The sequence below is a fragment of the Drosophila teissieri genome, chromosome 2L, assembly GCF_016746235.2.
Source record: "Drosophila teissieri strain GT53w chromosome 2L, Prin_Dtei_1.1, whole genome shotgun sequence".
In the NCBI taxonomy this organism is placed as follows: Eukaryota; Metazoa; Arthropoda; class Insecta; order Diptera; family Drosophilidae; genus Drosophila; species Drosophila teissieri.
In genome coordinates, this window is record NC_053029.1 from 14,927,602 (window position 1) to 14,952,463 (window position 24,862).

Below are 24,862 nucleotides of genomic sequence, written 5' to 3' on the forward strand. Positions count from 1 at the left end.
TAGTAACCGAAAAATCTTACAGCTTCTCTTCATGGGATCCTTCCAACTTTGGAGTGGCTAATTAAAGTTTTAAGTTTTTTGCCGGCAGGAGGTTTTAATTTTTTGGCAGCAACGGTCCCAGATGTTTGGCCACTCAAGTATAAAAGTTTTTTAATTTATTTTAGGTAAACATAACTTCCAAGGATCTGGCTAATTAGTTTTTTGGGAAAATCGGAGATTCTAAGAATTTCGGTTGATAGCAGAGGAAAGAAATTTGCTTAAAAAAAGGTTTTTGTACAGTGATAATGCTGGAATAAGCATTTTTAATAGTAAGCAAATCATTGCTAAAATGGCATTTTAAAGTCATATACAGGAAATGTGTAAATTAATGGACAACTCGACATTTAGCATAAATGTACCGATAAACACATCAACGCCCAGATAACAATTTTGAGTATCATTAAGGACGAACACAAACCCCTTTAGGGCTAGACGATATCCCTGGGAAACTGCCAGACGCCAACACAAATAGACATAAATTTAAATGGCTAAGGGCCTCGGCATGCAATCTCCCATGCCCACAATACCGCATCCCTTCGCGTCGCATTTCCATTCCCCTCTCCCTCCCCACGGCCATGGAAGGACCAGTCTGTCACAACAAATGTTTGCCAGGAGGAGCACGAAATGCAGGGCAACTGCAATATTGCAAGTTGCAGCTGCTGGTTGCAACCACCAACTGTGACTGTCCTTTGGTGGTTATGCTGCTGCTGCGATGCCACATAATCAGGACAAGTGTCCTGGGTGTGCGACATTCTGCCAGGTTGCCGCCTGTGCATTATAATTATTATTTTCCATGCAATTCCATGCACTGGAACAAAGAAAAGGATCCCAGAAAGGTTTAATTAGTTTAAATAAAAAGGCAATATACTTAGAAAGCTTGTATTATGGATTTTATTTGTGACTATACCCATTCATGGGTATAAATATATACACATTCGTTCTTATTTTCCGTTGCTCACGCACGCATTTGAATAAATCGTAAAGAATTGCCATTATAAACAATTTACACACACTAAATTAGGTTTTTTCTATTTTAATTAGCGATAATAAACATGATTTTTAAAGGCTTATTTATTTCTTCAAATTGTATTACTTGAAAAGAGGTTAGATACTATCATTCTTCTTGCTTAAAACTTATGTTATATTCATTTAATTTATTTAAAAAAGAACTCTTCAATATTGAGAACATCTATAACTGGAAATCAGCATGTTTCTCTGTCTGCAAAGGCAGTTACCTTTGTGGGAGCTCCTCAGTCGGCTTTATTCATCTGGCCTGCCCTCAATGTGCAGGTGACATTACTACGGAAAAAGAATGAGGCAGCAGCAACAAACTTAGCCTTGAGCTAAAGTTGAGCTTTAGGCCCCGTGATGATTTATGCACGTGTTTAGTGTGAAAAATGTACATTAAATGCATGCATGGTAGCGAAAGTGTTGCCAAGAGAATCCTTTTGCACACTTCTGTGCCCATTTGCGCAAGTGGGCGGGGCGGTTGAGGCAGGCGGCAGGAGGCAGGACTTGCGGTCTGTGGCACAGGAAGTGAAAGTGTGTGTGGGGTGACTCTTGGTTCCATATTGGGGTCACTGGTCATTATCAAGATGGAGCTAAAGAAATGCCGTAAACTGGAGCTGCGACGCGTCCAAGTCCCTCGGCTCCAGCTCCTTTCGCCGTCTTGGCTCATTTGATATGCAGGGCAGATAAAGGCCAACGCGCATTCAGCCCTCAGCTCCTCTGTTTGCTCGAAAGAAGAGGAAGACCGGGCCAACAATGAGGCGATAGTTTAATGGCAGAGCAAACTGTTGAGCAAGCACATCTTCTTTGGCAAGCCATCAGCCGAGGGGTGTTCCTTGAGTAGGAAATCGTATGGACCGACTTGAAGAATTCAACGATTTGTTATTTAAAGGCTGTTGATATCAGAGCTAAAAGAATTTACTGCAATACAAGTAATACAGCTTCTTTTTTGCTTTAACTCTAATAAAAATCTAACAGAATAATAAAAGTTGGAAAGTAAATTTGTTAGTCTAAGTAATAGGCTCGGCTTGAAATTGAGATGAATTGAGGTTTAAAAACTTTACTGGTTAATAACGTACAGAACGGTACATGTGGGAAATTGAATATGTGCACTGACGAGCTTGCGTTTCATCCCCAAATTGACTTTCCTAGCTCCTTGAAAGATTTTTATATTCCGCTCGCTTTTTACCTTTCGTTGAAGCTTTCCGGACTTCCTCCCGCCGAATGAACCATTTGAAAGAAGGCGCAATAATTCTTTTCTGCGCTGCCGGCATTATCCTTTCACACATTTCACGCCCAAAACTCGCTGGGAATGGCATGCCACGCCCATAGTCTGACGAACAGCCTTTCAATTTCAGCCGCACTCTTTTGCATTGCATACTTCTTTCTGAACGCTGCGCCAGGTTTTCCTGGCCTGCAATTGTTTGCACTTTTCCCCAACCGGCTCCTGCGGCAACCTGTCTGCAATTTTCGCGTCCCTGTTTGCGCCTTTTGTTAAAAAGAAGCAAAAAAAAAAGCCGAAGGAAAATTGAAAATGAAAAGAAATTGCTTCAAAACTCACCTTTGGGGCCAGCGCCACCTTTTTGAGCGGTAGATTTTCACTTTTCTCTCTCGGAATCATGTATGCACATATATTACTGTTTTGGCGTTGGCCCTAAAACAAATTGCATAGACATTTGTTATTTCGGCTAAAGCGGCTTTCAGCTTGTTCCATTGGTATTTATTTTCTTTGGCCTTACACGTGCATATTAATATATGTACCTATCTTTGCATATATATATGGCATGTACTTTTGTTCTAGCAGATTCGTACATTTGCAAAAAATACAAAGAAGAAATAGCTGAAGGAAATTGCATTTTTATAACCTTACTTACGTTTCCTTTCGAATTTCTTAAATCCCCTTTATAGGTGTTGTTTATTTATTACCTTCTTCTCTCCGGCTGACTGAGTTTGTGTCCTGTATGTGTGACTTTCCTCGCTTTTTTGGCTTTGTCTCTTGAATCTTCGTTCGGCTTTTACATTTTGTCCTTTTTTTTTTTGGGAAGTTGGTAGTTAAACTTGCTTCTAACGATCTAACCGCCCCAAGTGGCCCAAGTGCGAAGGTGTGTTCACTGGGTAAGGTAAAATTTATAATGTGAATTCGGGTATTTAAAGACAAATTTTATGGCCTTTTAGTTGACAGTCGAGAGCCGAGAGCATAATTCAGGTGCCCACACAAGTAGGCAATGATATTTTTATGGCACTCGATGGCTTTCCCTCAGGCAGCATTTTGAAAACGTCGTCCATCTTTTAACAATAATACAAAAGCACTTAACTAATTAGAATTTTTTCTTTATATTTTCAGGTAATTTGGTTTTCTTTTGATGGTGCTTGTACTGGCAATAAAAAGAAATATAAGTATACTAAAAACCTTTATCGCAATGTTTATACATTACATTTTCCAACTAATCAGGATTATTTCAAGCAAAAAAGGCATTATATTTAACTATGAGTCAGTTAAAACTGTTGATTTGCTGCACAAGTTAGTTTGGCTCAACTTAAGGAAAAGTAAATAAGCCAAACTGTCATGGCTGGTTGACCGATGACCAAAAGCCATTTATTTAAGAGACTTCTAAATCGAGTTCGGTGGGAAGAACTGCTGGGATATTCGGGCCAAGGAGTGGTGGAAATCGCTATGTGTCATGTGTTGCGTGTACATCAAACCGGAAATTATTTATTAATTGCTCACACCACCGCAAAAGAATCGAAATCTGCTCACAATTAAATCGATATAAAGAGTTGCACAGCAAACATCATGGCCGGCTGACCAAGCACACAAAATATTTCATGCGTTGTCGAACGAAATGAATGCATAAATAATTGATTTAATTTTCGTGTTGACTACAAATGAAGCGCTTAAACGAATGGATAAAAGGGTGTGGAGTGCGGTTCATGGGCCAGAACGAAAGCATGGCCCTGCGAATTTCGCATTATTAACGCGAAACAAACAAATAAATGCATTCTAAAACCTAAAGTGGACACAGTCTAAATAATAAACCATTTAATGCCCATAGCCAAATACGGTACATCGATTAGAGCGTGGTTTCCCAAACACATTTTCTTAGTCTGTATATAAAAATACATCAACTTATTTCTGGTTAGCTAAAACTTCCAAATCGAATAAAATAATATTTTATTTCTTTTGGTGTAGTGCATTTGAAAGTGAATTCTACAGGGAAATAGCAAAGTGCTGATATTTCTTTTTTCATAATTGTTCAACTATTGCGTGGTTTTTGCTATAATGTAAATATAAATTATGAATTTGTTTTGCTTCTCTTTGTGTCACTGTTGTCATTTGAAGTGGTCAAATTCATGTTTAACCATAATCACGGTTTCAGTTATGTCCGCGCTCATTTAGTTGATATTTCAGCATAGAACACATACAAGGAAATCTTTGCTCAATGCAAATAGGTCAACACCTACCCTAGATCAACACCCATTTTTGAAAACACATCAAATTAAAGTCCATAAGTAACAAATCGACGTTTAATAAAGCTCAAATTTACGCTGCTTCCTTCTTCTTGTTTGAATTGGTGCCATCATTGAAGGGCTGCACCTCGCCGGACGCCCAAATGCAATAGACAATCGCCGTGACGACAAGAACGGCGAACGCGACCCAGAACACCATTCGCCACTCCAAGAGGGTGGCATTCGGTGTCATCACACCCACTAAGTAGGGCGATATCACGCCCGTAATCGCACCAATGCCATTGGTGATGGCCATCAGAGTTCCGGCATAATTGGGGCTCATGTCCAATGGCGTGAGCTTCATGCCAGCATAGTAGGTGCCCATCAGACCCATGGTGATTGTAAATAGGGCGACGACCAGGACCCGATCGCAGCCAGCATAGGATGCAGCGACCATGAAGATAGCCGGTCCAAAGGCGGCCAATCCTGTCATGATTTTGCGCGTGTTCTTGGTGCTCATGCAGTTGCGTTTGATCATTTGATCGGCCACACAGCCGCTGACGAGCGACAGGACCCACATGGTAACGTAGGGCAGTGAGGAGTAGAGGCCATTGGACTTTATCGAAAACCGCAGCACATCTGCCATATACTTTGGCAGGTAGGAGACCATTATATAGAAGCCCCAATCGTGTCCGATCTGAGCACTGATCAGTGCCCACATGGGTATGTTTGTGAGTATGGCCACAAATGGTGTCTTCGGCTTGTTCTTATCCGGGGGCGGTACCTCCTGTGATAAGAAAGCGCGTTCTTCCGGCTTGATGTATGGATGCGTGAATGGGCTGCTAAAGCACAACAGCGTGAATATGACAAACCAAACAAGTGCGATCAGCGCGAAAACATAGAATACCCATGGCCAGTCCATGGAGTCGAGTATATATCCAGAAATAATGTTACCAGCTATGCTACCCATCTGTCCACCACCGAGTACGAGGGCTCCCAGCATTCCGCGCTCCGATGCCGGTACCCAGCTGGCTAGCAGAACGCTGAGGGCCGGAAAAGTGGTTCCTTCACCAAGTCCCATAAGGACGCGGAGCACAATTAGAGCATCGGCACCGCCATAGATAATGCAGACCGGTGTGAGCAATGTGAAAATCGCCGTGAAAAAGATTCCAAGACTCAGAGTCCACTTTCCGCCAAATTTGTCTGCCAAAATGCCGCCGGGCAAATGGGTGACAATATAGCCAATGTAAAAGGAGGCCAGGATAAGACCCTGTTTCTCCTGCGACCAATCGTAGTCGCCTCCCTCCCTCGTATCCTTGGCTTCAGATTCTGCATCCGGTTCACAGATCGCTTCGGTGTGGAAAACAGTGTAGTTCCTCTTCACCACCAGTACTGTGATGGCTTGAGATAGACATATCCGCATGGTGTACGCATTAAAAATGGCAAAGAATCCCATGATGGCCAGAATCCATCGTTGGGGAATTATAAAGTATTTGGACATCTTTATGCCCCATTCAGGCTGCTCTTTCACATCCGCCATTTAGAGGACTCGATTTTTTATCTACTACTGGAATTTACGTACGAAAAAGATTTATTTGACTGGCACGCAATTTGGATTAAAAAACTATTAACTATTTTTATCGGAGTTTTGCACATTTATCACGGTCAAGAAAACTAAAATTTTTTCAACATTTTATAAATGTATTGTTATTCACCGTAAAAACTGTATTGAATGTGTAGCAAAGTGGTTTGAGAACTCTGAGTGAAATTCAAATGTTAGGCTATCGATTTTTGTTGTGTGATGTCGGAGCGCATATTTTTATAAATAGCTACAAAATGTATGGTTACAGAGGTTTTACTACATATTTTGGCACCTCTAAGCACTTAGCTCAGCACATCAACCATATGTGTAGTGTGTAGTGTGTGGCCTTGGAATAACCCACTTCCTGTTTCCTTGCACCATCTGTGGGTTTTTTTTCTTTTTGTTTACCCGACTACTTGGCTATACAGAGCAGTCCCAAGATGTCCCTAACAATTACATTTCTCTCACAATTTATGTATGTTTTGCAACCTTTTCAGTCTCTTCTGCTTCGCCCTCGTCCTCGTCGTCGTCGTCATCTATTGTTTTGAATGTGAGTGAGTCAGTCACATGTGTGCATGCGGCGATGGTTGGGAAGGACGGGAGTTGGGTGGGTTTTGACAACCGCAGGCGCAGGTCCTTGCGGTGGCCTAACCGAAGAAGAAGGGCTTCCATTTTCATCATCATAAAGTCTGTTGAAAGGAAATCGATATGGGCAACTTAATCATGAAATGAAGTCGCCGTCAAGTTGTCTTTCATTTTCAATTCCATTCTCAGAGCCTCGTACTCCCATCCAACTTTTGCCCCGCCCAAGTGCTTTGTGTTTACCTATAGAGTGCGAAGGGCCAAAAACTTTTACCTAGGTTTTGTTCAGTTCAGTACGGATCGTCGTGGTTCATTTTGTCTCGCTTTGGTTCGGTTCGGTTTGGCTTGGCTTGGTTACGGTTTTGCGTTGACTGGAATTGTTTTGTTTGTTTGTTTTCATGTCTAAGTTAGCTTACTTTTGTGAAAAAGTTTTTCCTGCTATCCGCTGTGGCGCTTATGCTTTCAATCACCCACGGTTCTGCCCCCTGTTGCAAGCATTTTTTGTTCATTTCCGTTTCGACTTCCGCTGTAGCTTCGTCAGGTTTTATCCATTCTAGTCCAGAAATGCAGGTCAGGTTAGTTCTCAGTGCAGTGCAGTGCAGTATTATATTAATTTTTAGTATTTACCTGCGTTTTGAGGTCAAACGTTGTTCGGTGCCCTGTGGTAACCATTAATAATTGGCAGACTTTTAATGAGGGAAAAAATAAATCGTGTTGCTTTAAATTGTTTAGATATATGGATTGCAATGCAAGTTTTACAAATTATTTCTTGTTATTATTTTATATATATTATATTATTCCAATTAAATATCCAAGATGTTGTATTTTAACATATTTCGCACTATCCAAGTTTATTTTCTGGTTTACAAATATTTAAAAAAAACTTGACCACACTCAATCGATATTTGCTTTGCTTTTGAATGCGTGGTGAGATTCTTATCGGAACTCTGTAGATTTTACTATATACCCACTGTAAATATTGAATGTCAGTACAGTTGTTGTTTGACTTAATCCTAAAAATCAGAAAATAAAATGGGACTGTTAAGTTAAAATGTCAATAGGATCGGTGGCGTTGTCAATCCTGAATTTTATACTACATAACGCCAGTGATACAGTGACCCATTTTAAGCGGGTAAGCTCTAACGGAAAAAATTCTTTAAAAATTCCGAGAGTGTTTCGCCTCTCTGGAGGCCCAAACCATCTCAGCCCACTGTTGCCACCCACTGAATGGCCAGTAACTGACGTTGAGCGAGGTCCGCGATAAAAAAATGCATGACAGCAAAGGTCCATAACAGAAGAAATATTTTATGAGGTAGCATACATTTTTCATGTTATTTAAAGTTCATTATTAAATGCGTCAGTCACAAGAAATGTTAAAAATTATGGAAGTAAAGCAGAGATGAAAATGCTTCATTATTTTCCGACTAAAAAAAGAGAGTTTCTGTATTGTTATGTTGTTTTGCATCGTAATCACGAAAAACGAAATTTGCTTAGACGCCAAAATTAATTTACACATACTTGTCATATCAGCGGATGATTTTAACAGTGCTTTTGAACTTAATTTGTATCTCTGGCTGCGGATTTTAATTAACTTTAAGGGTGTTTTGCATTATTGCCCTGCAGAAAATAAAGTCAACTTTGTTCAATTTATAAATGTGTGTGGCTGCGTTTTTCATGTACAATGTTTGACATTACTGTTCATCATATTTTCGTGAATAAATGAAACTTTTTCTTTGTGTTATATATCCATCCATTTGCTTCGCTCGACAGTATTTTAAACTTTATTCATGCCTTTCCATGTCACTACTCTGCCAGTATCCTGTTGTTTGTTTCAAAAGCGAGATGGGGGAAAAATGGCAAAAAGTTATTATTTTTTATTCTGTTTCCATACTATTTTTGCTGCTGGGTGAATGCTTCCTTATGCAAGTTTGCTATTTTGCTCTGGCTTTGGCTCACTAACATTTTAACAACCAGCATATTTTGCCAGTTCAATCGCAGGAGCCTTGTTGGTTAGTTCCTCTCGTCCTTGGCCTGCGGAAATTCTTCACTTTTGTGATTGAAAGGCATTTTGGTTGGCTCAGTTTCGGGTAGTTGGCATGGCTGCGAGGCTTGTAATGCGTATGCTCAACAATTCCGTTGCATGTCACATTGTTGCCCGATATGCTTGCAACATGGTTGGGCAAAGCTTTTTGTTCCTTTTCACTCGGCTGATAAGTGTTGCAACGTGCAACTATTAAATAGTTTCGCAGCTGCCACTTTCAAGTTTTTGGCCCATCGCCCATTCTTGAGATACTTCTTGTGCCACTGAGATGGCAACTTTAGGGGATGAAATATTTTCTACTAAAGCTTGAATCTATTTCGATTTTATATTCCCGGTATTTCACTATTCATAGGCAAAATCCTTTAGGTTACAATAGCACTATATTTATTGTCAAAACTATTCATGAAGCACAGTCCTTTAAGCACTAACAACTCCTTGAAGCCAACCATAACTTACAATAAATGTTAATGTAGGTAACCCTAATTTGATTGTAGAAAGCGTGCGAGTTGTTTCAGATGAAAATGTTTATATAGGAGCAATGCTTGTCTACTAAATTGGAAACTCAACAAGCTCTCGGAACACTATTCAATTATCTTTGAGCATCTATGCAGTTAAACCGAAAATGGTTTAATAGTAAATTGGTTCGATTGCTTAATTATAATTTACTTACACAATGAAATATATTGGTTGCTTCCCCACTGGTCGGTCTGAGACTAATGTCTCAATCATTTCTCTGGTTTGGAATTTTACTAAAATCACCAAACATCCATAATTATTTTCATATTTGAGTTTGTTTGCCCACTACTCAAGAGATTTGGTTGCACTCAATAGATTTAGTTGGTAGCACAAGTGGTTATCGTGATTGTGTGTTTTCCTGTTGCGGTTTCGAAGCTCATTAAAATTTGGGTTTATGAGCTGCAATGTCTGGTTTTGGATTTTGCGGACTATTTGTATTTACGGCCAGTTCAAAGAGCTCTTTAGGTTTCAACGGCTGGCTAGGCTATTTGTATAGCTGAGGAATGGGTAACTGATAAATATCTTGTTAATTTAAAATTAATTTTCCTTACGCTCCATCTTCTTTCATTGCCTGCCCATTTATAGACCAATCGATAATTTAATTAAGCGAACTACAAAAATGCTGTAGATGCGACAGTATCCTCCGGAAAATGTGAACTGGTGAAGCAATTAGTGAACAACGCTTTTCAGGTGGGGTGGGTGTATTCCCGGTGGTATCCCAATGGCATCCCAGTGGTCATATCCGCTGAAGTCCGGTAGGACCTTTTATTCGGAGCTTCGTCCATCCAAATTACTGACACATCAGTTGGTATTGTCTTTCGCCTTTGTCTACGGAAATAGCGCAGCGGCAAAATCAAACTAATCAGTTGAATGATTGGCGTCGACAGCCGATGAACAATGGCCACGTCCGACATCCTCTCGATGTCCTGCGAATGAATGTTGTCGCTCCATTCAGGAAACTTTTCTGATACTTTTCCCTTCTTTTTTTTGTGAGCATATAACGCGATTTTTTAGTTTTCTTCTCTCTGCCTTTCTCGTCGTATGAATATTGTTCGATCGAGTTCATGCCATAGCTCAAATTACTTTACAGCTTGTTTCGATTAGTTTAGAAAGCAGGTGTTTTTTTTCACTTTTCCTTGCTTTATATACTCGCCGTTTTTAATGTGCCGTAATTTAAACCTGGCTGGACATTAATTATATAGCTATCTGGACCAGCTTTGGCCTCCTTCGGCCAAAGTGGATTAGCTTAGTGCTGTTAGTGGCGGCGGACTGCTACTTCAAGTTAATTTGTTATGCAAAAATTACCCCAGTGCTTTGGCCTATTAATGTTAGCATTTGTGGCTACTCTTTTCTGAAAGAAAATCGTATTATGCGGGTCAAGATTTCAGAATATGGTTCCGTGTAGTTTCTTTTATGGCAAACCTATTAAAGAATATTGTTCAACTATATACGTAACAATAAAAAAGGTGTTTTAATATACCTTCTGCTTATTTTGAAAGCATACCAAATGGGCATATTTGCATTATTTGTTAAGTGCCACCGCATTATGCATTATTAGGTGCTTTTCCCAACGCCATAATCCACTTTTCTTAGAAGAAAGTATTTTCTGTTCATACGTGCTAAGTTACGCAGTGCTTAGCTTAGTGGAAAAGTCTTCCTTTCCGGTCCAATTTCCATCTCCTTTCACTTACCTAATGAGAAGCTTTCAGGGCTAAAGAGGCACAAAAAAAATTTTTTGAAAGACGAGCAAACCGGAGCATCCACAACTCAGTGGCTGTAACCGCAGCTAACACACAAAACCCATACACAGACATACACAGTTGGGTGCTAATGCCATTTTGACGTTGCCTTCGGTTTTTACGCGCCCTTGTTTTCGAACGCCCAAATGTAGACTACACTTTAGTTGTTTCACCGCAGAACAGGGCACGCCCATAATCCATAAGTTAAGCCCAATGGTTTGTTTGTGTGTGAGTGGCGGTCGACGTCTGCCGGTTGGCCAGGTCTCCCCCACCCTTCAACTGCTGCCCCCTTTGCGGTTTGGTTCGGGCCAAAACATATACAAAATCCCCCTCTAAAAACAAAAATTGCCAACAAACCCAAACCTCCAGGATAACAACTAAAGGGTCAAAGTTACTTTAAACGTTGCCACCAACAGCAGCTAACGAAGCGGCTTAAAAGGCCTCGACAGGCAAAGAAAAAAAAAAAAACAACACAACCAAAAAAATGAATGAATGTGTGGGGCGTGTGCTTTGTTAACAATTTATGATTATTTTTACTCGCTTTCTTTCTTCTTTTGGCAGCTATCTTCTGACCCGCATTTTCGGACGCACGGCCGAAAAGGCGGCCAAAATTAAATGTGTGCAAGGGTCAGTTCAAATATTTTCATCACTTGAGGAATTCTGCTGTATAACAATGATGATTATGTGCTAATCCAAAGACCATCAGCCATCACAATGATGCCTATGAGCACTGAAAAATAGCCACGATAGAAGTTTCTTTGTTGTCTTAGCTTTTTACGAAACAAACTACATCTATTAGGAGAGCTCGTTCGTTTAAGAGAATTTGATTGGGGTAAATGACATTTAAAACAAACAGTTAAAAACATTTTAAATATTAAATCATATTGTTATTTATAACATACGAATTTTAATGCAAATGACGGAGAATTAGCAATGGTTTAAGCAGTTGACAAATAGTTTTGTTTTGGCAAACCAAAGGAGAGAATGAGGAAAAAATGCATTCAATATCCACAGACGTGTGTGTCCCTGGCACTATTCAGCATTTTGCCGCTGGCCAGTGTGCAAAATCAAATTAAATGTTCAAATTGCTGGCAACAAGGATATCGTCTTGGATACAACTGACTTGTGGAAATCCTTTTCATATCTTCTGTTGATACTGCAAATCCAAATTTCGCATGGTAATTGGAGTTCTAGTAAACATTGACATCCTTGTTGATGTGTTTCTGTTAGTTGCACTGTCTCGTGTCCTTTTGCCTATGTCTTGCTCTTATCTACACATTTTATTCATCCTGGCTATTTATTTTGTTTGTTTCTAGATAAACTGTAATAAATTAAATTCAAAATTTAGGACAGTGTCGTCTGCCTGTCTTCCTTGTATTGCCCTGTTGCAATCAAACATAGATATGTGCAATTGATAATAGAAATATAAGAAATATTTAGTTAGCTGAGCAACAAATTAAATTTATCGCTTTAATAATTTTGAAACTATTTGGAAGTTGACATGATGACATATTTGACATTTGGCGTGTACCCTCCAGTTTCCATCGCAATCACTATCTGGTTCAGTCCGTCCGACTGGTTTCTCTTCAGCGAAGCGTTTCGAAGATAAAAAATAATTTTTTATACCCATACATATTTTTAAATCTCGCTCAATAAGCATTCGGCATTGTCAGCATTCCTCAGCGTATCTGCAATCTGGCCCATTGTATGCAAACAGACAACAAAGCCAACAGGACTCGCACAAGTCATCTGCGTTTGTAAAAAAAAAGCTGAAGAGTATGTGGGTACAGAAATGTCAAGTGCACTCACGACTATTAAGCACATACAAATTTGGAGAAACACTTACGACTTGAAAAGTTTGCCTGAATTAAAATGATCTTAAAGTTGTTAATTTAGAGTTGGTTCTATTAAAAACAAGTAGTTAAATATAATTGCTACTTTCACAAAAAGTCATTAAAATAACTTTTAGAACATGTAATAAACAAATATTTAAAAATAAGTCAAAACTATTATTATAGAGGCATTTCCAAGCTGCAGTAAAAACGTTTTAATGGAGTAACATATTGTTTTGACCCAGTTCAGAAGCTCAGAAAGTCGTGACCCATCGCACACTTCCAAAATTCGTTGTTCATCTGATGGATTTTTGTTGCTGGCAATGTCTTTTTTGGAAAGTTGACTAGCTTTGGTTTTTAAGTTTGCACACAAAGTTGGCCTGTGTATTGGGTAGCAAGTGAAATTACTTGAAATGCATTACATGAAAAACTTTTTCACCCCCTGTTGTTCTTGTTACTGCTGATTTGGCTCTAGCCTTTAAGGCGCTTTTCCTAGGACTTGGCCAACTAATGGCCCTCTCTGTTGTCCTGGTCTGCCTTAGTTGGCTGCCAAGTTATTGCCCACATTCCTGTCCTGCCCCAGCCTGAGTTGAGTCCAGAGTCCCTTTCGGTTCAGTCTGGGGGATTATTGGCCAGTTTATGCAACTGCTGCCTCCACTGGAACGAACTGACAGCTCGGCTTGGGGCGCTATCTATCGATATGCATGCCCATGGCCCCAACTATCCTGTGGTCAAATTTGTCTTGAGATTGCGGGCAAAGTTTTACATGCCCTTCGAATTTAATACGGTAATTATTTTTTTTGGGCCCTGCCAGGGTGAGGTCAAATCCCTTTTGAAATCGATCGACTCTGGTAGAATGTATAATTGGCTGACATTAAATAAGGAAAATCGTGCTCTATCAAACTATATTCAGGTTTGCTATATGCTCGGTAAGTTGTTTGCCACCTATTTTTTGCATTTAGTTGCTTCCAAACTGATGATGGCTTACACCGTATTATTAAAGTACTTTAGGTAGATGTGCATGTATTCTAATGTGCCTTTATCATTGTCCTTAGCATTTGTTTTCATACAAAAGACAAAGAGTCTAGGTGGATGCGAGAGTGCGTAGGTGGAAAGCTTTGCCTCTGTAATTGCTGTTATGACAGGTGTTTGCTTGTTTGTAGGGGCAGGTCTTCCATGTTGCTGCAGTTTGTTGCCCGTAAGCTAAAGACTTAAGGCGCTTTACTGGGCCAACACAGCATTTATTCTGTTGCCAAAAGTTTCTGATAACGCATATTCATCTACGAAAAATTTAACCAAATGCAAAAACTCTTCCAGCTTACAAAAAATGTTATATTCCAATATGAGCGGCAAGGAATAGTCAGCTTGAGGTCACTAATACTTTAAAAAAATTAAACATTAAAAAAAATCATTTATTGTGACAATGACTTGAATTTTCTGAATTTTAAATTTCTTAGAGTAGTAAACAGTTGCCAACCATAAGAATATCGTAAAAAAATGTTATTCCCGGGAGCGTATTATGCACGTTTCACGTCATTAACCACTTTTTTTGTTAGACAAGTTTCAACTTCTTTAAAGTTTCTACGTTGGAATTTTTTTTATTTTGCTGCAATTTTCTAACCTAATGGGATGCACGTCATGGCCTTAGTTGACATTTCTGTTACTTCCAAAACCGCAAAAAAAAACCTTCGAAGAAAGTTTTCCTGCAGCTTCGGTGTTTTGAAAGGGGACCGCAGCAATGTCGGCCTTGGAGCTTTGCAACAAGAAAATAAAGCATAAAAACACACGAAAGGTTGTCAAATAAAATCCTGCAAAGTGCAATAAATCACGTAGCACTGAAATCATTTTATCAGCGCAAAGCCCTTCAAAAAGTAAGACGAACATATATATTTTCATTTGTTATTAAAGTGAAAAATAAAGGAAAACCTTGCCCCTAATCTTCAATGTATAAAGTTTATTTAAGCTCAGTTAAATTAATTTTCCCTTTGAAAAATAGTCTTTAATAAAAGCTTTTGTAAAGTGCCCTTAAAATCGTAATAAATATATTATTTACATAATAATGAATTTGTCATCGTTCTTCAATTCTCATTTTCCCGGTCTTGGCAAATGTTTATTTTTCATTTGTATTAAACTTCGGGCTATTTAAATTCAAGTTGATGCTCCTCCTGCTAACGATGGCATTAAAAATATAAAATATTGGCAGAATAAATACAAAAACAATTAAAAATATTAATTACGATTTGATGCGATAAGTGGTAAAATATCACCTTTTGCTATTTATTGGCTATGATTGCAGATAATAAACTCATATTAAGAATGACTAAAACATATGCGCTCATGTGAGTTTTTTTCTGTGGCTATATTTGAGCAGATAAAAGATTTAACTTTGCCGATTTCCGCTTGACCGATGACCTCAACATCATTCATCAATATCGGGAAATCACAAACACAGGCTAATTTCATTGTGGCAGGCTTTCCAACATTATTCCCGAATTCTACCCACACAATATAAGCCTTCTTAAGCCTATCAATCAAAAACTAGCCGATTAAGCCAAAAACGCTGACCGAATCCGGAGGATATTAAACTCAAGAACCATTGAAAAGATTTTTTTCTTTTGCTGCGAACCACAATGCCACCAAATTGAATCATCATTTTCCACCGCATCGCCGAGTTGTGTGGCTTGCGCAGTTTAAAAATGAATAACTTCGAGTGGGATTGGCTGGGGTTTCTCAGCTGGGATTTTAGCCTGAACTGTCACTGTGTTTTCGTAGTCATCTCTCTGTAGTCGCTTATCTCCATCTCCAGTGAAGCGCATTAAAGGCTCGTTTGTCCTAGCCATGGCGACGTGGATCGATGGGACAAGAGAGAATTTGGGTTAATGGAATATAAGTGAGACAAACGAAAAACGCTTTTTCGTCATTGAGATTAAAGTTACTGGCTTCAACTGCAACCAGTTTTTCCGTAATATCTCTATATTTGGATTGGCTTTTAGTGACAAACTTGCCAAATGTATCTGAGAAAATCAAAGCTCGACTAGCTCGACGAGAAAAAGAAACATTGAAAAGAAAAGTTTTTTTCATTTTTTCATGGCTTGGAAAAGTCGGGCACAGCCAGTCAGCACCGTGTTTGTTGTTTACTTCATGTTTGTGCTGGCCTTTTCTTTGGTCAAGCGCATTTAGCCATATTCAATTTTCCGCAAACACCCCCTTTCCCACAAAGCGAGTAGCGAAAGTAGTTTCCAGCGGGTTTTTCTTCTTCCTCGATTTTTTTTTTTTTGTTTTTCTATTTATTTGTGCCAGTTGTGCAGCAGCTGAGAAGAGAAGCTCGGTGGAGGGATTCGATGGGAAACACAAAGAGCTGGCCGGAAAAACCGAAAAGCAACAGGCAAAATGTAAGTCAAGGTGTCACTGATTGGGATAAATTCAAAAATCGGAATCGATGTCATGCTGGTAGTGCAAACTATTCTGCCAAATAAAGATTATTAAATATTTTCAATAGTAGGAATTTTTACAAGTAATTACGAGATTTTAAAATAGGAATATTAAAGTGAGTGTAAAGCCTATTATAAAGATCACGTTACTTAGCTTTCACTACAGAATGTCTAATTTTTAGTGCGTTTTCATGACCACTAAAGTCTCACTTTCTGTAATTTCGCGGAATCCATTGATGCCACCTTTCGCTTATTTTTTCGACCATTCTTTTCTCCTCGGGGTTTTAGCTTTGTTTAATCAGTTGCTGAGAGGGCTTTCCGCATTGTTGAACCACAGGGAGCGATGCTGGGTAAACCTTTGTACCGTTTTGTGGGTCAACTAGTAAAATGACCCCTTTGGCCAAGGGCTCCCTTACATTTCCCCCACCGCTGCAGGTTGTTCCCTTTTATTCCGGCTTGATTCATCATGACGTTGGCACAAAAAGAAACGTACAAAAAATCGTTGTTTAATGTTTGCTTGAACATTCATTTTAATTACCGAGCTCTCAGCTCCCTGCCCCTATATTACCCGTTTTTAGAACCTTTGGCAATTATTCCGAGATGAGGATTTTTTTCCTGATACTTTCTGGTTCTGTGTAATTTTTCCGACAGTCGTTTTGAAGTTGAACCCGCATCCTGCCAGTTCGCTTTTATGTTTCTTTTAAGCTTGTATTATTTTTCGTGCAAAATGTTAATTAATTTAATACCGCATAAGGTATGACCAAACTAATGTCGCTTTAATTAACTATGGCAATGTATTGAAGAAGAATTAAGATTAGCATTTTGAATTTACAAATTAAATGCGTTTCATTTTGTCGCCCGTTTCTAAAGTTTCCAAAAAGGTCTTAACTATTCCCTAAGTATGTAACTAATTTTTGAAACAGAAAAACTACATTTTATAAAATCGTAACAAAACACAGCTGGAACATTCTGCTTTTTGTGACCACAGCCATCCATGAGCTGCACTCTCCAGTTGGCAACACACTCCATTAGGTAAACAGGCGGCCTTGATGGCCGGGCTCTTAGTCCTAACTGGCAGACGAAAATTCTCTGTTAAGTAATGCAGTTATGCGTGCAACTGTGTGCGTTGTAAGTGCATTAAAAACGCTGTGGAAGTTTCAACTGGCCAGGAACTGGGAGGAAAGGGACGCAAAGCGACGCCTTGCATGCCATTTTCCTGTCGTCCTTGCTGGCCCTTCCATTTTTCCAGTCCATCTGCCAAAATAAATATGTTTGCGGCAGTCGCAGAGCAATCCAGCTACGCCCACACACAAGTGCCACTTGCCATCAGTTAGGCAGTTGGCTGTGGCATGTGCTGAAACGACTTTTAGTCATCACAGGGGCCACTGCAATAGTAAATGCATTACGGAAAACTGCAGCAAACCAATAGCAACGCCCATACTCAGACCATACCCAGACCACACCATACCAAGACCTTATTGCATAAATGCAATCAAATGTTAAAAGTATTAAGTGAAGGTAGTGTCCGAGCGGTGACAAGGATATGAAAGTAATCAAAGGACTTTCAGGCCAGTCCTGGCTGCTCCTGAAGTGGACATAAACACATCGAAAGTCTGGCGTGGACTGGACTGTTCTGGTCTGGTTTGGTTGGTGTGGTGTTGTGTTGTGTTTCAATTTCCGGTTTTCAATTTAATTTCAATTGCGGTTTTCAAATTGTTTCTCGGTTTTCTTCCTGCCATCGATTTTTAAGATTTAACAAGCAAAGGCTTTTGATGCAGTTTTTGGTAAATATCTTTTGCGTTTATATTTGCTTTGATTTTATGAAAAGCCTTTTGTGACATTCTTTTATTAAACAAGTTTGGAATCTATATTAATAGTTACTTTTTTCTCCCTTTAATTACAGGTCATGAGCGACTTAACGAATACATATCCCACTACGAAACACTCAACTATGATCACGAGCACATCCGAGCTAGTCACAATAGAGCGCGACGATCAGTGACCAAAGATCATTATGTACATTTAAAGTTTGCATCACATGGAAGAGACTTCCATCTTAGATTAAAACGTGATTTAAATACATTTAGCAATAAGTTAGACGTGAGTATTTAACCATTTAATTTAACCGAACGTATATGCTAATATTTGCACTTTGTATTTGCAGTTTTATGATAGCAAAGGCCCCATTGATGTCTCCACGGATCATATCTATGAGGGCGAAGTGATAGGGGATCGTAATAGTTATGTATTTGGTTCCATACACAATGGGGTATTCGAGGGTAAAATTATAACGGAACGTGATGCCTATTATGTTGAACATGCCAAACATTATTTTCCCACAAATCGCACGGCGACAACAACACCACCAACTTCGACGACATCCTCAGCAACAACAGCCGCAAAAAACACACAACCGACACGGCCTTTGGCCAAAAGCAACACCAGTACTACTGCCGTTAATACTAAGACAGAAAACTTTATAAAGAAAATTGCTGAATCCACAACGACGAGCCAGCAGCTTCCAGAGAATTCCGAATCGTCGTCGTCGACAACAACATTCCCACCCACAACAGAGTATTCCGAGGACGAAAAGGAGCGTAATGCCGAGGACGAACTTGATTTTCACTCCATTATCTACAAGGAGTCACATGTCGAGGACGCCTACGAAAATGTGCGCGAAGGTAAGTCGAAATAAGTTGCTTTTCCCACTTTTCAAAAGTAAGTTGCCTGCCGATGCAGAAATGAAAAATACCCCTAGCACATTGTTAAATGTGATTTATTTAGCCGGCTAGCATCTCGCCGAAAAGTTCTAGACTTTATTTTGTACTCCTTCATGGTTGCTTCCTGAGGATTGTGTTTTAGGGATGGGGACACAAGTCAGCCTTGAAATTGTTTGATAACATTTCGTTTCTGTTTTGACACCTGAGTTATGACAAGTCGCGAGTGGCTGCTAATCATTTCGCTTGAGCTCATCTCTTCAGTTGACTGTCAGTTTGTCAAGCCTCACAATTTTGCTAAAAGGCGTCTGGGGTTCCGAAGTTGTAGAGCTTAACAACTTGTTTGTCGGAGCAGTGAGAAATCTGGCTGTCGGGCTTAGCTAATGTCAAGGTAGGGGCTTCGATTAATGTGACTTTAAAAAACGTTGTCCTTGATGTCTTTGTCCTTTTATTGCACGCATTACTCGTAGAGTTAAAGGGTATTCTATATTTGTTGAAAGATTCCATAAATGTATTTGTTTCAAAACTTGACATCACTAACGTGTGAGTGCTCTTTCATTAGAGCTATAAAATATTTGAATCCAGCAAAAAATTATTGCAAGTTAACTAAAGTTTATAAAAAATTGATGAGGAAGTAATGTCATTGTCACTAGAGATTAATAGATACTTTGCAAGCATATCTTTCTTAGACTTCCTCTATCTGAGTAACGGGTATCTGATAGTCGTGTCACTCGACTACTATATAGTTTTCTTATTAATTTTAGTTTCTGATGTCTAGCATATTAAAATAAGACAAGTTTTGTTAGTTCTAATTTAAGGATAAAGTTTTACAAAGAACAATGTTCTTCCTGCCCAATTAGAATATGTCGACTGAAATTGAAACGACCACTGAGAGTATAGCTAGAGTTTTTCGCCGCCAATGGCGATGGAAACTTTGATCCGTCAGCTGTGCCGACAAAGAAGCGGCAGAAAAACTTTCATACCGTTGAAAACGACAAAACGGGCAACGGTGCAGCATCGTTTTTCATGGTTTATTCAAAAAGGCGAAACCCAGCGACTTCATTTTAAAAGCAAGCCACGCATGAAGCGCCGTATAAAGCGAAGAAAATAAAAGGAATATTCTCCTCTAGCCGGTTCAATGGTCAATTTTTTATGCAACTCGTCGGCAACAATGGTGCAACCAAAGTAGGTGTGCCTGCCCCCAGAATCGCACACACTCGAACGTACTCGTACGTAATATTGCTGCAACAATGACACTGACAATGAAAAGTTGCAACTGCAAAACTGAAAAAAAGCGGATGCATCGTCGTTGTTATTGTGCAGGCAGCACCACCAACTATGACGACATCAGGTTCCAGACCGGCGGTTGCTTACACACATAGGTACACTGAACGAAAATATTGCTCTTCTGTAGTTTTTGTTAAATTACAGACATATTTCTGTAGTTATGTTTACATAATATCGAAAGTATGAATATTCCTTATCATTCGTTTTTAATGCATCTTATTAAAAGATCAAATAATTGTATAATTTCCACATCCAAAAATAATATAACCAAACCGTTTTTACGCTCGTGTATTAATTTGATAAAGGGTAGTATATAAATCGATTTATTTTCTAAAGGTGCAAGCAAAAATGTTCCCACAACCATATAAAGTTGTTGCAACAATAGAAGAGGAAGAATCTAATGCATAGCTAAACAAGAGAAACGGGAGCAATGGTGGGTATTTTGGTTGAGTTCCAGATAGCAGCTTTGTTGGCAAACTTTTTCCCTTTTTGACAATCTACAACCCATTGTTGGTTCGGGCAAAAATTGCATGCAATTTGACATTCCCAGAAAAACACACACACATGCACGGGGAATCAACAACACAACTTGACAAAACTATTGTCATGGGTGCATTTAGCCAAGTCGCAAGCTCATAGTATATATAGTACACTATATGTGTTTTGGGGGTGCGGCGTAATCAGTTTAATGAGCTCACACCCGAGCCACGCCCACCTGTCAGCTAATTTAAAGCTATTTAGTTTGATAGTAGTTGCTGCACTTTTTGATTGATGTAAAGTGCAAATTCCGAATAAAAGTACGCAATTGACATTCCAATTCATTAATTCGCTGCTATTTACTTAGATCGCATTACAAGGCAATTAAATGGTTTGCATTTCAAATTAAAGGTCTCACTCACAATTACGATAGTTAAAAGTGTCTCAATCAAATTTGCTTTGATTGATACTATATTTCCTCCGTCGGGAGGAAACCAGTTAAATAATATTTGTAATTCCGTGCTTTTGGTGCATTTCCCAGTAACTTAACTATACTTCTTAAACGTTTGAATGACTCAGTGCCCTGGCGACTATTAAATGGCACAATTAAGTGCTCAAAGTCGACATGACAAGCGTGGAAAGTGAAACAGCGGTGTCAAAGGTTTCTGCACATAACTGCCACTGGTCACTTAGTCGTGGCGAGCATAACATAAACTTTAATTTGTGAAAAGTGCAAAATGATCGCCTTTGCCAGTCGCCACTCGCCGCTCGACGGTCGCTTACTCATTTCCTATTTATGAGTTTTTGCTACCCCCTAGTTCGCAGTTACCCGCATATTTCGCCTGGTTTTTCCCCTCGAGTTTTTCCTCCTCAGCTGGTCCAACTTTATTAGCCTCGGTAGTAGGGAGGCAAGTGTGTCGCGAGGTGTTTATGCTTCTGAAGTTATCAGGAGTTTCTTAACCCACTGGCGACGCACACTCCCACACACACACACACACACACACACACCCCCACCGCACTTTTAATGCCATTTTAGCAGCATATTAACTTTTGTAGTGGAAATGAGCAGTCGTCGACGGACCCTACATTACATTGTTGGTGTGTACACACTCATTCATCCATTTTAAGGGGTGCCGGCGACAAGGGGTGCGTTAAGTGCGTGTTAAAACCGACCAAGCGGCGCACGCACATTGCTTATCCGCCCCCTCGGCTAACCCAACCCCCCCGCCCAGCCGATTTTCCCAGCCAACCCATTTATAGCCCCTAGCTGGCACACTGTCTCGCTGCTCCACTCCCGCCAACTTGCAGGCAGCCAAGTAACGAAGCGTGAGCCGGCGACCCCAGAAGCAGCCAAGGGGTTAACATACGCCGCAACACAAGTACTCAATTACACTGGAAGAAAGTTATCAACTTGAGTTTTGCTACTCAAAAACATACGCGACACTAAGCCAGTGAGGGGTTTCTTAGAAGATCTATCTACCCAAGATATCGTTAAACTAGTTTCTTTATGGTAGATCTTGAAATGTACTCAAAAAATATTTTATTATAATATCCCAACATTCATCAGAAATATGATTAAAACTAAACTATCTTTAAAGTTAAGAACTTCCGTGAAGAAAACTAAAATGGTAGCATATCCATATAACTACCATAACAGAGAAGCAGTAATATACGAGGAAGTAAATCTGGCTCATCTTAATCTTACATTTTTTCAGTGCACCCAAGTGCAATGTGTTTTTGAGCTGCTGTTGCCTGGAAATCACAATTTATACACAATGTTGTAATATAATTTTTGCACAGCAAAACAGAAAGCAGCTCGAGTGGCACATTGTTTGCCGGCGTCACTGTTGCTCCTTATACAGTACTCCTCGACAGGATCTCCCTCCTCCCTCCAAATCCTCTTTCCATTCCATGCCATTCCATTCCCCTCGTTTTCCGGTTATCCTTCGGGCTCTCGAGTGCATTGACCATGCCTGTGGGAACTTTATGTGCAGTCGCTGCAAGTGCCATAAATGCAATGCGGCTCACATTTATTTACGACTATTTGATTGCACTTGCTATAACACTATGCAAATTTATAGAAAAATGCCTCTTTCGCACAACAGCTGCCCCGCACTCGACTCATTCCTTCATTAACTTTTGCTGAACGGCGAACTACGAACTGTGAACTTATTGGCGCATAAATGTCAATGACACGCAGATGTTTTAAACTCGATTCATTTCGAATTGTTTCGAATGGGCTTTAACAAAAATGAGTAATAGTTGCGGCTGTTAAAACTTTGAATAAATTGGAATTTTTAACTACATAGTTTGGTGCTTAATGAGCTGCTGTTGTTCTTTTATTTCTTTGATGAATGAGCGGCCATTAGGGAATCTGAAAGTGGGAGGGCAAAAAGTTCTATTCATTAGTTTTCATTTTTGCTTTCATTTTTGTGCCGTTCTGGGAGATGAACGCCACTTATCGTCTTAAATTTTAAAGTAATTTTTGGCAACAAAACTCCAGCGAAAACTGGCATCGTATCATCGACTGAAAACTTGTATAGAATTTTCTCCAGTATCGCGTTGCCATGAATATGTATCAGTCAACGATGCATGAAATAAGCAGCCAAAAATACATAAATACAGGATTTACGCCGCGTTTCGATAACGATGATGCCGCGGGGGCAATGTTGACGTTGGCATAACATACAATAATTTCCGGTATTTGATAGCAGCAGCGACGAAAACCGATGGAAGGAGCCGCTTTACACAGGAGCCTGGAATGGAGTTTGCAATTGTAAACAAACAAATTTCATGCTACGTTGCACAAGTAACTTCGCCCCCTTCCCCCAACTCGCCCCATAGTTCTTATGATAAGGGAGCGATGGATAACATTCACCAACAAAAAAAGAATGAGTGCCCAAATTGACATGCGACAGTCATAGCCGGAAGTTCTATTTTCCCTCTTTTTCCGTTTTTTGTGTAGTTTGATACTACTGGATTGTGGGATCTTTTGGGATGTTTGTCTACACCTTTCTTAATATACTATTTACATTTATTGTAAAAATATAAGTACTAATAAAGTAAATATTACTAAGAGGCATAACTAAGAACGTTTGTGAATAGAACTTGCCTGCAGACAAATACAGGGTATCTAATAGTCTCATAGCCCAACTAGTCTAGACCCTAGAGCTTTATGCGTTTTTTTTTTTAACAAATCGGATTGAAATCAGACTGCTGCACAGAAGCCAACCGTCGGCCATGTTAATTGGCAACGCTGCCGGCTGAAGTGGCCATGAAAGGGGGTATATGGTATATTGAAATCAAATGCGTCGGAGCACAATGGCCTCGCCCTGTGATTGCGATTGTGCGGCACTGGCCGAGTCGAGCTGCTCCACGGAGTGGGAGTGGGTGGATGACCCCTTCAATCTGCTGCTGTCCAGCTGCGGTTGGATGAATCCATTTTGCATGCGTGGCGACATGTGTCAACTTCTATTAAGTTACCGTTGGTCATTCAACCCGCGGTCACCGACAGAGTCTCCCGCAATTTTTCAGACTCTGCGGTCAGCAGTTGTTTGCTAGAACGGGTGTTGGCGCGGCACTTGGTTCACAGACTTTCCATTATTTTCTATTTGCGGCGTCAAGTTGGTGTGCATAGATCGTTTTAGAGCTCTTAAAGCCATTCTCATTTCTTATTGATAAAGGGTGTTAAATTCATTACTAATCAATCATTTGAAACAAAACCAAGTTACTCATATATGTCACTGTTCATAATAACCACCTTACTATATATGTAGTGATTGCTTATAATGTGTACTGGGCTAAAAGTTTCCCATGAAAGAGCCTTCTTGCAGATAATTTTCCTCATGCCAAATTCCGATCAATGAGCCACATTAACAAGCCGCCTTTCTGCCACATACGATCCGCTTATAATGCAACCATAATGGCTCCCCTGCTCCACAACGGGCCATGGAATGTGCACCGAACATTTCCAATCAAATACGATTTCGAGCATGCAAATCAACTAGCCAGCAATCGCAGTCGGTTTCCTGTCTATTACACTGAAAGGGCAACAACTGAACTGGATGAGCTAATTACAAAGCAGGTCACCAGAAATGGGTCATCTGCATCGTTAGTTGCTGATGAATCTCAATTCAAATCTGACCGCATAATTACAATGCAAAA

General features: G+C 39.8%; 2 protein-coding genes across 5 annotated transcripts in view; one reads left to right on the top strand and one right to left on the bottom strand.

Moving 5' to 3' along the window:
• The window catches only part of LOC122611843 (disintegrin and metalloproteinase domain-containing protein 10), an 88,196-nt gene that overhangs the window by 35,940 nt on the left and 27,394 nt on the right, over nucleotides 1–24,862 (top strand). For all 4 annotated transcript variants that reach the window (XM_043785190.1, XM_043785191.1, XM_043785194.1 and 1 more), the window contains 2 exons: nucleotides 18,121–18,317; nucleotides 18,382–18,898. In XM_043785190.1, the coding sequence (XP_043641125.1) occupies nucleotides 18,121–18,317; nucleotides 18,382–18,898 (714 nt within the window). The remainder of the gene's footprint in view (nucleotides 1–18,120; nucleotides 18,318–18,381; nucleotides 18,899–24,862) is intronic.
• LOC122611844 (sialin) lies at nucleotides 4,545–6,224 on the bottom strand. The gene has a single exon (XM_043785195.1). It carries the CDS (start codon nucleotides 6,032–6,034, stop codon nucleotides 4,589–4,591), a length of 1,446 nt encoding a protein of 481 aa, XP_043641130.1. The 5' UTR covers nucleotides 6,035–6,224; the 3' UTR covers nucleotides 4,545–4,588.

Bases quoted from the DNA above. Each gene is read 5' to 3' on its own strand.
- LOC122611844 (XM_043785195.1), bottom strand. From the start codon at position 6,034: ATGGCGGATGTGAAAGAGCAGCCTGAATGGGGCATAAAGATGTCCAAA.